Here is a 13,675-nt window from a genome sequence, read left to right as displayed (position 1 = left end):
CACAGCACTTAAGCCTCAACACATGGATTTTAGTTTTATTATTTATCATGTATGTAAACATTTCCTAAATGTATAGTAAAAAAAATGGATTATTTCTTGTAATTAGAAATCTTTGTATAGTTATGGTGGAAATTAGTGCTAAATTTAGTTCCTTTTACTGAAGAAAACGTTTCGCCATTGTAGTATGAACAGGATGGCCAAAGTGTTTCAAGTGATTTAATTCCAGTCCCACACAAAAGAATGTGGCTACTGTCAGAAAGTGACGGCGAATAAAATTTAACTAATAACCTTATGAGTGGGGGTGTATTTGGGCCTTTTTGAATTTCTGTTTTATTAGTGACACACTATTTTCTTTAAGAAAGATACATATGTATATACTGTAAATAAGTATTTAAAATAAAAAATATTCCATTAAAATTAAATAGTTTTATTCAACGATTTTCATGTTTTGTTTGAAAATAACTTATTGTTTGCATTGGGTTTTCACTTCTGAAACCATCCTTCTATTTTGTCAGATGCACTGCATTCTTTTTTACACGGTTTTCATTTACACGTTTTTTCTGGAACCAATCTACCGTGTAAATGGAGAATTGGGTGTATTTTTGTAAAAAAATGGAGTCTTCTCTAATTTAGTTTTATTTCTGTAACATAACCTTGAGTGAAGAAAATATTGACCTTTCTGATGATGTTTTCATGCCGTTAAAGAACTGCAGTCTTGTTTACAACAAGCGATTATTTTGCTCTCATCTCACTGCGTCAGGCAAAAGAGTGCTTGCATGAAGCTGGCACTTCCAAAGAGGAAGTTGAATTAGTGAGAGAGAGAAAATAATAGAACAACTGTTTCACTGATTAGAACAGAGATGATGTTCTGAAAAGCTGGAATTTAGGAGAGAAATAAGAGTTTAAAAAAATTCTTAAGCCAAAAAGTTGGAAAAATGAGAGAAACAGTTACCCCAAAATTAAACCAATGAATTTCTTTCAAAGGAAGCTGAGTTGTGGCATAGATAAGTAATACATAGTTTCTCCTGAAACTATGGACAGTTCTTTTTGATACGTTATGCAGCAAATGTATTCTAGTTAAGTGCAGTAAACCTGAAAGAGATTAATTCTTTTTCAAAAGATAAGAAAGAAGTTTTCACAAGGAAAATTAATCTTTAAAATTATCTTTGCGTTTCAAGGAAACAGAAAAGGAACTGATATTGTAGAGAAGATATGAAAGAAGATATTTTAGAGAAGAATTACATTCTTTCTTAAGAAAAGTTGCACACAAATTATCTTTTTGCATTCAAAGAAAAACAGATATGAGCTAATTATATTTTAATGGTCATTATTAAGAGCAGAAAAAACTGTACCTTATAAGTTTGAAGTTTGTGTATTCTCATCAAATCCTGTGATCTTGAAGAGAAGAGACAAGAAAAGTTTGTGGGCAACTTTTCTCTTCAGGTTTTGCAATATTTATAATGCAAAATAGTCTAGCTAACTATACAGTGCTTGCAAAACAAACATTTTACACACACTATTAAAGCAATACCATGAATTTACACTAATATTAACTGTTTGTAAATAAAGATATTTTTGAATATTCTTTGTCTTTTGCTCAATCTCTTGTCATAATAATTAACTGTTATAATAATAATATCCCAGATCCAAAATTTTAATATTAACTAAAAAAATAACGAACCACTCAGGCAACTATTCTGGTATATAATCACAACCAGGGATAAGACACACTATATAACGCTTCTACTGAGAACTGTGTACAAACAGAATCCAAGAATCTGTATTCTTGACAATACCTGCAGTAGTGTCAACAGTATGATTTAATAAACCAAAATTCATGCTATTTCATTATAACAATGCAGCTAGAATGCAGAGAAAATGCTTTGAGAATCTGACACATACAAGTAATCATAATTCAAGTAAACTGAGGAACAATCATCTCAAGTGCCTTCTGTTGGGAAATTTTTTATATTAACTCAGATGTATTTATGCCTACTTGAAAAGCAACTAAGGTTACTCAAGATAGGTGTCATTTTTATTTGACAAATGTACATGTTCTGGAGTCTATTTTTACAGAGGGGAAAATTTTTTCACCTTCATCAGAAACAAACTAATTCAGCCATGGTGGAATGAATTCATTTTTTTTTTTATATCCATATTTTTCTAAAATATGCATCTTTCTAAATGTACCAGAAGTGTGTAGCAGGATTCTGAAAATTAGGTTGTGGTTGTTGAAAATTATGCAGTTAAGGCTATGAAGAGAGCACATTTTGTGTGTAAACTGCATGAATTTTTCTTTTTCTTCTAGCCAGTGTCTCTTTCACTAGATGAAAAACCAACAGGAAAAATCTATAAAATTAGGGTAGAAGAAACTCATTACTGATCAATATCCCCCCCAAATAAAAAAAAAAGGCTTCTGTTTCTATCTGAATATGGAAGGACTTATTCCATCTTCTGTTATACTAGTGACTCCAAATTATGCTACAACCAAATTCTGAGAAATATCCATACAACGTTTTGTTAAAACCACAGGCTTCAAAATTTATATTAAAACACATACATAAAAGATTTACTTACCACGACAAACTCTTTTTTTTTTTCAAATGAAAAATAAAGAACGTATTTGTATTAAAATTTCTTAGGAGTGTTATACTTTTTGGCACTTTCAATGCTTTTCAACAAAAATTTATTTTTCTTAGTGTGTTATGTTTTAATGAAACTTACAATTTTGCGAACATGATTCAGTGCATCACTGTCGGTCTTTCCTTTGCAGTTTTCAGGTCTATATGGTGGTGAAATTGTCACTTGACTCATAACTACAATGTTCTTTCCTTGCCAAGACACTTCAGTAATACTAAAGGGAAAAAAAAAAAAATATATATATATATAGTAACAATATTATACAAGCATACAGAAAAATCATTTCTTGAAAGACAGTTTGATTTTCGACCTCTGCAACATAATTACAAATGAAATGCAAGTTTAAAAATTTATCCCAAAAGTAAAAAAGAATTAATAATGTCGCCATCTGTAGACCACAATAATCTCAGTAAGCTGGCTAAGTTTACTGAAGCTGCTGAAAAATAACAGTAACAATGATGAAAAAAATAATGCTTAAAGCATTTGTGATGATTCATAGATGCTCAATACTGAGTTCCTTGGATATTTGACATGAGGATAAGAAAGTCGTTTTTGCCTATTTACAAGGTTTTGATATAATTCCATCTGGACTGTTGTGCACAGATCCGGTCATCTGGTTTCAGATGTGTTTTAGATACAGTGGATAGCTGCAAAAGAGTGTGTTGATTTTGAATTTGGAAAGATTTAACAGTAAAGCAAAACAGAAACTAGATTAATGTAGATGCTTAAAGTTATCTACTAGCAATTCCATTTTCTTACTAGTCAAAGTTCTTGAACCTCACTTAAACTAACACTTTATTATTAGACTCTCCAGATAGTTAGCGACTCATCAAGTTAGGCCATATATATACCTGTCATATATTTTCTTCAATTCATTCACATCTGCAAAGGCAAGCCATTCCAGTCATGCATTGCTCTATGAGAGAAAATTTGGCTCTTGCCTCTTTAACTGTATTTATTCTCAATTTCCATGGATATCTCTTATCCACTCCCCATGCTCCATAAAATGAAAAATTTCATCTACTGGTATATATAGGACCCTTTCAGAAGTTTTGTAAGTCTCTATCATATCACTCCTCTTTTTAACCTTGTCTGCAGTCCTCAATCTTTCTTCATAATCTACATCCAGTCTTAATATCATCTTTAACACTATCTTTTGCAGCTATCCACTATATCTAAAACACATCTGAAACTAGAAGACCAGATCTGTGCAGAAGAGTCCAGATGGAATCATATCAAAGCCTTGTAAATAGGCAAAAACGACTTTATCCTCATGTCAATATTCATTTCAGCATTACAATTATCCTCAGAGTTGTATTTGCAGTCTTTGCTATAAGATCCCTGAACTTCAACTTCCTATCTACCAAAATTCCAAGAGTCCTAGCCTAGTCATTTTCTTCTAGCATAATTCAACCAATGTAATATGCCACCAGATATCTTATTACACCATAGTGCATAAATTACTAACATTGACCTGATGGCTATTTTCACATGCCCACAATTCCAGCTGATTTGAATCTTCACTAATGTAAAAATTAAATAACAACAGACCAAGAACTTATCCCTGTGGTACACCATTGGCCACCTTAAATCTTGTACCTTACATATACAGCTTCAATCTTCTTACAGACTTTCACAGCTACCAAATCAGTGTTCAGATAATTAGTCACTTGTGATGATAAATGATCTACATTTGTAGCAACATCCCAACATGTATTTGATCTTGTTACTCCATTTCATACCATATAACTTCAAACTCATTACTACATGGAAAATTGTTACTAATATCATAACCTTGGCTTTCCAGCCTAATTAGAGTCAAATCACATGTCATGTCGTATCATTAGTATCACATCCCTCCCTGCTCACCTTACTGTATCTATCTTTCCTAAAATGTAATGTATATGACAGCCAAGTCTAGCTAACGAATAATCTGAGGCTACAAACTTGACCCATCTGTTCCTGATACTCCTGGCATGAGCACGGTTAACGTTTTTTTTTTTTTTTTTTTTTTTTTTTTTTTTTTTTTTTTTTTTTATATATACTTACCTCTATAAGTTTGCATGGTCCAGCTGGGTCATGAGCCCTGGTACAGAGCTCCAAGGCACTTCACTAGCTGCCATCATTCACCATGATTCTATTCTACCATACGTACACCGATGTCTGCCACCCCACCCCCCCATTTCATGCCACCAGCTTCATATCCATTCGTATTTGTTCCAACCTATGTAAAAGTTGCCTATTCATGGTGGAACCATTTTTATTTCTCAATTCTGCTGTCACTTTATTATAACATGTGAATAAATTACTAAAGAAGGGATCAACTTTTTTTTAAAAAATAAAATAAATAAAGTTGTGCTGCCCAGTATTACATTTCTATTCATCCACTCCTGAATTTTACCTTTCACCAACTTTCCAATACTTGATAAAAAATGTAAGGTGCTAACTGATCTTGTAATTTGCTACTTCTGTCTTGGAGCTGCTTTTATGTAACAGAATTATCTTACATTCTTTCCACTTCATTTGACCTTGCCATTGCTGAAACTTAGATTAAACAACTGTATCAGAAGTTACTCTTCTTGACAGAGACACTGCCAGTTTTCTTCTACATTCTTGTAGCACGTGCCAACATGCCATCCAGTCCCACTGCTATATTCAGATTGAATATTTTTCAATATGCTAAGCACCTCCAGTTCATCTACCTCATCAGTTAATTTGCATCAGTTAATGCAAAGTCTCCACTTGGATGATAGACCCCTACAGAGTGACTGATTAGTAGCTCAGCTATTTATTCTGCTTCTTCAACATTCCTACCCCTCCACAATGAATACAGTTATTCCATAATCATTCTTTCTTTTACTTGCTAAACAGTGAAAAAACTCTTTTAGATTTACTTTGGCTGGCCTGAAAAAGTTCTCGGCCTAGCAATGAAAAAACGAATTTATAATTTCAAAATTATTTTTATTTTTCAACATAATCTCCCTTAAGACTAATACATTTATTCCATCGATGCTCCAGCGCCATTATCCTGTCCCTATAGTGGTTCTCAGTAAGATCTGCAAAATACCCCTGTACAGCTGCAATCACCTCTTGATTCGAAGAAAAACGCTCACTAGCAAGGAAGAGTTTTAGTTTTGGGAAGACATAGAAGTCAGAGGGAGCCAAATATGGGGAATAGGGTGGATGTTCCAACAATTCATAGTGCAGATCCCTTAATTTTCCCATTGCCAAAACACTTTTGTGGGCAGGTGCATTGTCCTGATGAAAGATTTTTCTTCTGCAAACCAGTTCTTTTCTCACGAATTTTTTCGTCCAGTCTGTTTAAAAGATCGGAATAATATTCCCCGGTTATTGTTTTACCCTTTCCAAGATAATTAATAAACAAAATGCCTTTAGCATCCCAAAACATCGATGTCATGAACTTTCCTGCTGATGGAAAGATCATGGCATCATTTTCTTCTTTGGCGCTGAGCACCAGCTTCTGTTCACTGTTCTGACTGCTGTTTGGATTCTGATGTGTAATGGTGAATCCAAGTCTCATCCATAGTAATAAATTGACGCACAAAATCAATTTTATTCTTGTTAAAACACTCCGAGCACTGTTCAGAGATTTTCATGTGAATGCATTTTTGATCTGTGAGCAAGTGGGACACCAATCTTGCGCAAAGCTTTTTCATTTGCAATTATTCATGCAAAATATATCCTACACGTTCCTTTGAAATGCCTATAGTCTCAGCAATTTCACGCACTTTGACTCACCGGTCATCCAATACCATATCGTGCAATTGATCAATGATTTCTGGTGTTGTTACACTTTTTGGACGTCCTTCATGTTAAAAGATCGTGAAGGACATCTTCAAGGCTGGTACGGCCACGTTTAAATTCTGCATCCCATTTCTTAATTGTCGAAAACAAAGGAGAAGAGTGCCCATAAACTTTTATGAACTTCGAATGAATTTCTTTTGCCGTTAAACCTTCTTTTACAAAGAATTTTATAACCCGCATGATACTCAATTTTATCCATTTCAAGGGATACAGAAACACTTTTGCATCAGACAGCTGTATTAAACAAACTACTTGAAAGAATGACTTGCAATTTCACATGGATGCTTATGACAGATGTACCAACTTAGGGGGAAAAAATTGTGCCATGTGTTGCCATCTATGGGTCGAGGCTGAGAACGTTTCACAAAACCCTCGTTCCTAGCCTTCCTTACCATACTAATCACTCTTCAGTCACTCTAGCCTGTGCTCTGATTGCTCATGCATATGCTGATAACCTTTTTGTTTATATTCTCTCCATATGTTTTTTTTATGCAGTTCCTGCTTTATATCTCTAATCATTCATTAAATCCCTACTCACTTGATCCTCCTGACCATGGTATGCAGTTCAATACTGCATCTCTCAAACAATCCCTGACCATTTCCCATGAACTACTGACAGAGCTTCTCATGCCATGCCATTGTTCCAAGTGGTCTAAGTGTTATAATTACAAGGTTTATAGTTCAACATAAACCCTTTCTTGATGGAGAATTTCACATGTTTAGCAACCTCCTAGAATAAGAATGCATGATCACTTTCCACTACTGGAAATAGACTACCTTATGATTTTTTTTATGGCACAAAGATATCAAGGGTCATACTGCTTAAGGACACAGTAGTACATATCATAAATGGTTAGCATGACAGTCACAAACATCTTTACCCTTGGCAGGATTTGAACCCACAGCTTCTTGGCCTTGGTCATAAAGAAATTTTCTGATGCTATTATCAGATCCAACACTCTCAAACCCCTGGTCAACTCTATCATACTGTTTCAGGCACTAAAGGATAATTATCTGAAACAGCATGTAAGAAGGACAAAGGGGTTTGAGAACTATTCAAAATTTCCTGTTGTCAAATCTGTATACAGAAACTTCTTGCTACCAGTTTCTTGCACTTTCATGCCTTTCCCATTCACTTCTTCATTCTCCCTGTTGCTGTTCTGCAAGCCAATTGTTTTCTCCAGTTACTCAAGCTCATGTTTTGTCCTGTGAAGGACACCACACAAGCTGCTATTTCTGTCTTAACTATAATCTCATTATCCACATTACTTTCAACCACTTCTTTTATACTCTCATTCATATTTCATTCCCTACTGTTCATTCCTTCCACTACATTTTCTACAACAATTTCACTATCCTACCTTACACTGTTAATACCCATTACTTCATTTCCGATAATCTCCCTCTGCTCGTTTTTTTTTTTTTTTTACCACAAACCATTCAACTCACAGCAATGAATACCGAACATATGCTACAACCCTTGTACTCTAACAATGCTACACAACACAAAATCCTCATATTGAAATCACTGAAAATCGAAGTCTTGGCTACCATTTTTCTTGTATGCACTGTGACATGTAGGATGCTTTTTAAACAAAATCTCATAATAAGATTCACAATTAAACAAAGACACCAAACTACACAGTCTAAATTAAAGAAAATACCACCAACAATGATTAGTGATATTGCGAATATTTATTAAAAATAAAGGTTTATCTGAACAATTCGTGCAATCCTGCTGCTTCAAAGGACAATACTAAACCTCACATTAATAATAGAGAATAAACAGAAGAAATTAAAAAGCTGAAATGAAACAAGGAAAAAATATATGAGAGGAAAAGAAATTATAAAGATAGAGAAGGTTATGGATCTTCAAATTAACATTCCTCAGGCTAAGAATTCATGAACTATGAGCTATTTACTGGAACTTGGAAAGTAATAAGCCTGAGTAGGGGGTTTTAATCTTCTACCCCAATGGATCTTTTCATAAGATTCAAAGGAATGCAGAAAGTGAACCTTTACAACAGACTGAAAATACCACTGATGTGTAATAACGTTTATGAATGCATATGCTGCATCTAACAGAACAGTTAGATGATTCTTCCAGCAAATGCAAACATATTTATATGATGCTTGCTACATCATAGCCACTTGATATTGGAAACTGAAAGGAGGTGACCCAGTTCTGAGGATCACCTCCTGCTTTGTCTAATGTGGCAGTTTTCAATTTTAAAAGTATGTCTTGACAACACTGAACTAGCAAACATATGGAGGAATGTTAACAATCCTAAGTTCACGTTTCCACTTAGATTAAGTATTGGTCCATCCGGTTTGAATGAATTTATATCTCCTCTCTTCTTCTAAACTGAATAATTCAAATCAAAGATCTTGACAACATGTCAGATCATAATCAGTCATACTTAAATTCCACATAGAACAAGTAGAGATCAGATCCAGACAATGGAGCCTTCCACCAGATTATTTCCTATTCATTTTTTCATGGAGATGCATGGTTGAAATTCAAAGAAGCAATAAAACAAAACATGACCAAATGTGGGAAAGTAACCTGCTTTTCTCAAAAGGAAAAAGTAAAAGACCTGTATAAAGAGAAACTTCACAGCAAACCAACACAACTGGACAGCAACAAGTAAAAGAAAGGAATTTTAAAATAAGAATACAGTAGCACTTAAGACATTCCTTCAGCTGCATTCTTAAGTAGTTAGTTCACAAAATTCTGTAAAAGGCTCTCACCCAAAACTCTGCAGATGGTGAAGAGACATGTCCATAACAAAATACATCCTTGCCTTCTTTCAGAAACTCTATGACTTTTGAAAAGTTAATACCTTGTTCACACATCCAAGATGAGCTCGACAGACTCATTACAGCAGCTGAAGTTACTACAGTCTAAATAAAATAAAGATATGGAACTCCCCAGGACCAAATGGTTTAAGGATAGAACATTACTGCAAGATGGGATTTTATTCTTCCCTTTCTAGTTATACTCTAACTCCATTCTCTCTACAGGTTGCATACCAAGTGAATTTACAGCCAAGTCATTTCATACTAATTTCAAATAGAGATCATACCTTAATCAACATCTTAAAGTTTATTTCTATATCGAATAATGACTACAGTATCTTTATTCACATTATCTACAACAGGCTCAAATTGGGAATGAGACACAATCAGCCAAGCAGTAGAATTTTATCTGTTCGTGCTATGTGAATTACTTCACCCTAGTTAATATGAAAAAGCATCCAATGGCAGTACAATTGGAGAATCTTAAACATCCGGTAATGTTTGGATCCCTTTCTGTTCCACATCCTCCAGCAAATTAGGGTGGGCGAAAGGCTGCTATCCATCATCAAAAGGGACATATGCTAATATAGATACCTACCTCCTATCAAATTTTTAATTTTTGACTAGGTCTGATAAGAAATTTTTAACCTCTTCCATCACAAACTTCCACAGTTGGTACCAATACTAACACTGTTTAATAACTTACTGAAATTCCAGGGATATCCTAAAAGGAGAGATCTTGCTTGCAGAATTGTAATAGTTGCCTTCTAGTAAATGCCATCAAAGTGGAGGTACTTTAACATTGGAGATCCAATAGGACAGCTGTTACAAATAAAGCAGTAAACTATTTAACAGCTGCTTTCTTGCCATGCATATTTGGAATTTGGAACAGATTATGTAAGATATTGGGCATTCCATTACTTCCAACAGAACAGTTTTTTTTTTTTTTTTTTTTGCAGTACCCCCTCCCCCCAACCACAATTTTCATTTCAGCAATGGGAAGAATTTTTTTCTTATTATCATCTGAGACCTCCCGGGAGTCAAGGACTCACTGAGAGACTATAAATCACTGAAACCAGTTGTCATACCTTTCCTTAAATTTGTTCACACTAGAAGAACCACTCCACTCACTCACTGCTCTCTGAGAGAAAAACCTAGCTCTTATCCCTTTCTTGACTGAAAATAAACTTAACTTCCATATAACGAAAAATTTCATCAGACAATATCCTATAACACCCATTCAGAATTTGACAGAACTCTATCATATTACCTCTCTTTCTCCTGTTAACCAGAGTCTGTAATGCACATACTCACTCTATCCTCATAATCTAAATCCCACAATTGGGATATAATCTTTTATCTCTTGATATAATTAATGAGTTAAAATATCATTTGTGGAAAGTTAGAATAAAATATGGCTTGGTAAACCAGCAATATCACATAAATAATTTATATTATAGATATTCTATTGTTCAGCCAGATGATATTTATATTTACAAAGCATTTTAGGGAATACCAAATTTTTGGCGAGTGCCAAAATGCTGACCATGTGCATTATGCAATATTAACTGGGAGAGAGAAAATTCTTTTATTATTGAGAGGTGTTTTTTTTTTTTTTTTTTTTTTTTTTTTTTTTTAACTGTTCCATCTTCCTAGTTCATTGTGGTCTTAAGGTCAACTACAGATATGAATGAAGAGCAATCCCAGGCAGAGAAGGCCAACTCAGAGAGATTAAAAAGAGATAAAAGTAATCTCTGGATTTTAGTTTCAATTGGTTTTTGGTTGTTCAGCTGCACAAGACTAGTGAAAAGGAAAAAAAAAAAGGATAGCCTTCAATTACATGATATAATAGAATAGAACTGAGGCCTTTTCTCTTCCCCCACCAACTATCCATCCTTCTTTCTCTTTCTTTTCTTCTAATATCATGAGGCTCTCTTGCATCCTTAAACTATTCTACGAGGGTGTGCTGAAAAGATGTGATAATCACCATGACAGAAATGACGTAGAACTGCTTAACTTGTCTTAACTTAACAGTCACAATACAGGCCAAAAATTTGCACTTGATTTCTCAAAATGACCCAAAATCCCTTGAGATGAAAGCACACATTCTCTCTTTTGGTTGGCCTTTGGGGACCCACTTTGCTGAGAGCTTCTGCATCTCCAGATGTTGGTGGACAATGACCCAAACTCATTCCCTGGATACCCCTAGAGTCTTTGCAATGTTTTGGCTGGTATTTGTCTATCATCAAAGATAATGGCATGCACTGCATCTATGTTTACAGCTATGATTGTTGTGAAAGGCCTTCCTGACCTGGGGGAATCACGATGCCCAATTTTAAACCTCGCTACCTGTTTGCAACTGTTGGATATGCTGAGGCACAGTCTCCTAAAGTCCGACACAAAGTCTGGTGAATTTCAGTTGCAGACCTTTCTTGCGGCACAAAAAACTGATGACAGCCCACACCTCTGTCTCTTCAAAACCTCAGACTTTTCTTTTAGGATATATAGGATGACAAGGGCAAATTATGACAATTTGATGAAACATGGGGGTTAAAGATATGTTCTTGTGGTTATATCAGTTGCTTTAATATCATTTTTGTTCTAGGTGGTTATCAAAACTTTTCAGCCACACCCATCATAGACCTATGAAGTTACTTTTGTCTCAATAAAAGAAGCTGCTACAAGTAGTGATCCTTCTCATACGAATAATTTATGATGACATGTCCATATAAAAAAATGCAAAGTGCATTGTGAGATACTCAGGATATCTGACGAAGTCATCTTCCTCCATATACAGTTTATCCACTGTGATATTAAGTTCATGTGCTCATGCTTGGGTAAAGTGTAAAAACAAAGTAATTGTTCTGGTATAGTTTACTTTAACCAAGGAGGGGAAAAAAACTTTACATTCAACTTCAAAAATGCTTTTTGGGTGAGATAAAATATGCTTCTATTTCAGCCACACCCATCATAGACCTATGAAGTTACTTTTGTCTCAATAAAAGAAGCTGCTACAAGTAGTGATCCTTCTCATACGAATAATTTATGATGACATGTCCATAAAAAAAAAATGCGAAGTGCATTGTGGGATACTCGGGAAATCTGACGAAGTCATCTTCCTCCATGTACAAAAGTTTATCCATTGTGATATTAAGTTCATGTGCTCATGCTTGGGTAAAGTGTAAAAACAAAGTAATTGTTCTGGTATAGTTTACTTTTACCAAGGGGGGGGGGGGGGACTTTACATTCAACTTCAAAAATGCTTTTTGGGTGAGATAAAATATGCCTCTATATAATAAATGCTGGAAATCTATGCTAAAGGGGGTTCATGATTTCAGAGGATTTTCTGCAAAGATGTATGACAGGAAGGCTGTGAAAAAACAGCCTTCCTATTTTCACAGAGAAACAGTTTGATTCAATGGCAATTCAATTCAGTGTTGAAAAAACATCTCTCAGAGATGGCAATGTTTAGTGAAGATGAACCTATAACTTCAAGTCAAAACTACAAACATCTTAAAATGGTGACAAAAGGGTCAATTTTTCCAAAAGATGATCATATATATATATATGGAACTCCATATGAATGGAGTTCCATAACACTTGAAATAGTGTAATAGAACTCCATATGAAAGTTTAATTTAAAAAAAAAAAAAAAAAACTAGTAACACACAATCATTTCATTTTCAAGAAAATTATTTTCTCAGCCAGGCACGGTCTACTTCATCTGATGACAGGTTTCAATTTTATGATACTTTTCCACAATATGTGAATGATGCTATTCAGTTTGGCTTATTTTATTAATTATTTTTAAATGTTTGCTATAACTTCTTTATATTAAGTGCAATACAACACTGAGTGAGCAAAATCATAGCACTGTCAACAAAAACTATTACACCTCAGAAAATTTGTCACTTTCTCTTTTGAAGTACATTCTAATGGATGTAATACCAAAGAAAAAGTGACATAGATAAGACAGTCACAAATCATATTTTCAGGGATTAATGTTGGTAAATTAGGAGCCTGTATAACTCAATAGAAGTGGGATTTGCACTCCACAGAACTAGGCTGCCTGAAGAATGACCTATTTGATTCTATTCACTGACCAGAGGAATTTTTTCTAAGCCTTCCTTCAACTGGTTTAAGAGTTAGTCTCTCTCTCTCTCTCTCTCTCTCTCTGGCAAAGGAAAGCAGGTGTTTTCTCCCAGAAACTAGTTTTTTTTGCCCTGTAAACTCAAGAAAATCAACTGTAGAACCCACATTATTTCAGAAAAATACAGTGTTAGGATTAGGGATCACGAGATGGTGGCATTTGTCACCCATCTCTTCACTGGATGCAGTTCATAATTAGCCAGTCTTCAGCCAGCATTCTCTGATTGGCTATCAGTGAAGATTGAACTGTCCCTTCGTTCTC

The 13,675-nt window shown here is 34.6% G+C and overlaps 1 protein-coding gene across 1 annotated transcript in view; it reads right to left on the bottom strand.

Moving 5' to 3' along the window:
* Nucleotides 1–13,675, bottom strand: part of LOC150105482 (protein LSM12-like) — a 99,855-nt gene that overhangs the window by 20,421 nt on the left and 65,759 nt on the right. The window contains exon 4 of the mRNA XM_090394844.1: nucleotides 2,725–2,854. Coding sequence (XP_090250970.1) covers nucleotides 2,725–2,854 — 130 coding nt within the window. The remainder of the gene's footprint in view (nucleotides 1–2,724; nucleotides 2,855–13,675) is intronic.

Source organism: Typopeltis vanoorti, chromosome 6, assembly GCF_054136105.1.
Source record: "Typopeltis vanoorti isolate ZY-2024b chromosome 6, IOZ_Tvanoo_1.0, whole genome shotgun sequence".
Lineage (NCBI taxonomy): Eukaryota > Metazoa > Arthropoda > Arachnida > Uropygi > Thelyphonidae > Typopeltis > Typopeltis vanoorti.
Note: the sequence above shows the minus strand (reverse complement) of the source record. Positions and strands in the feature narration are given on the sequence as shown.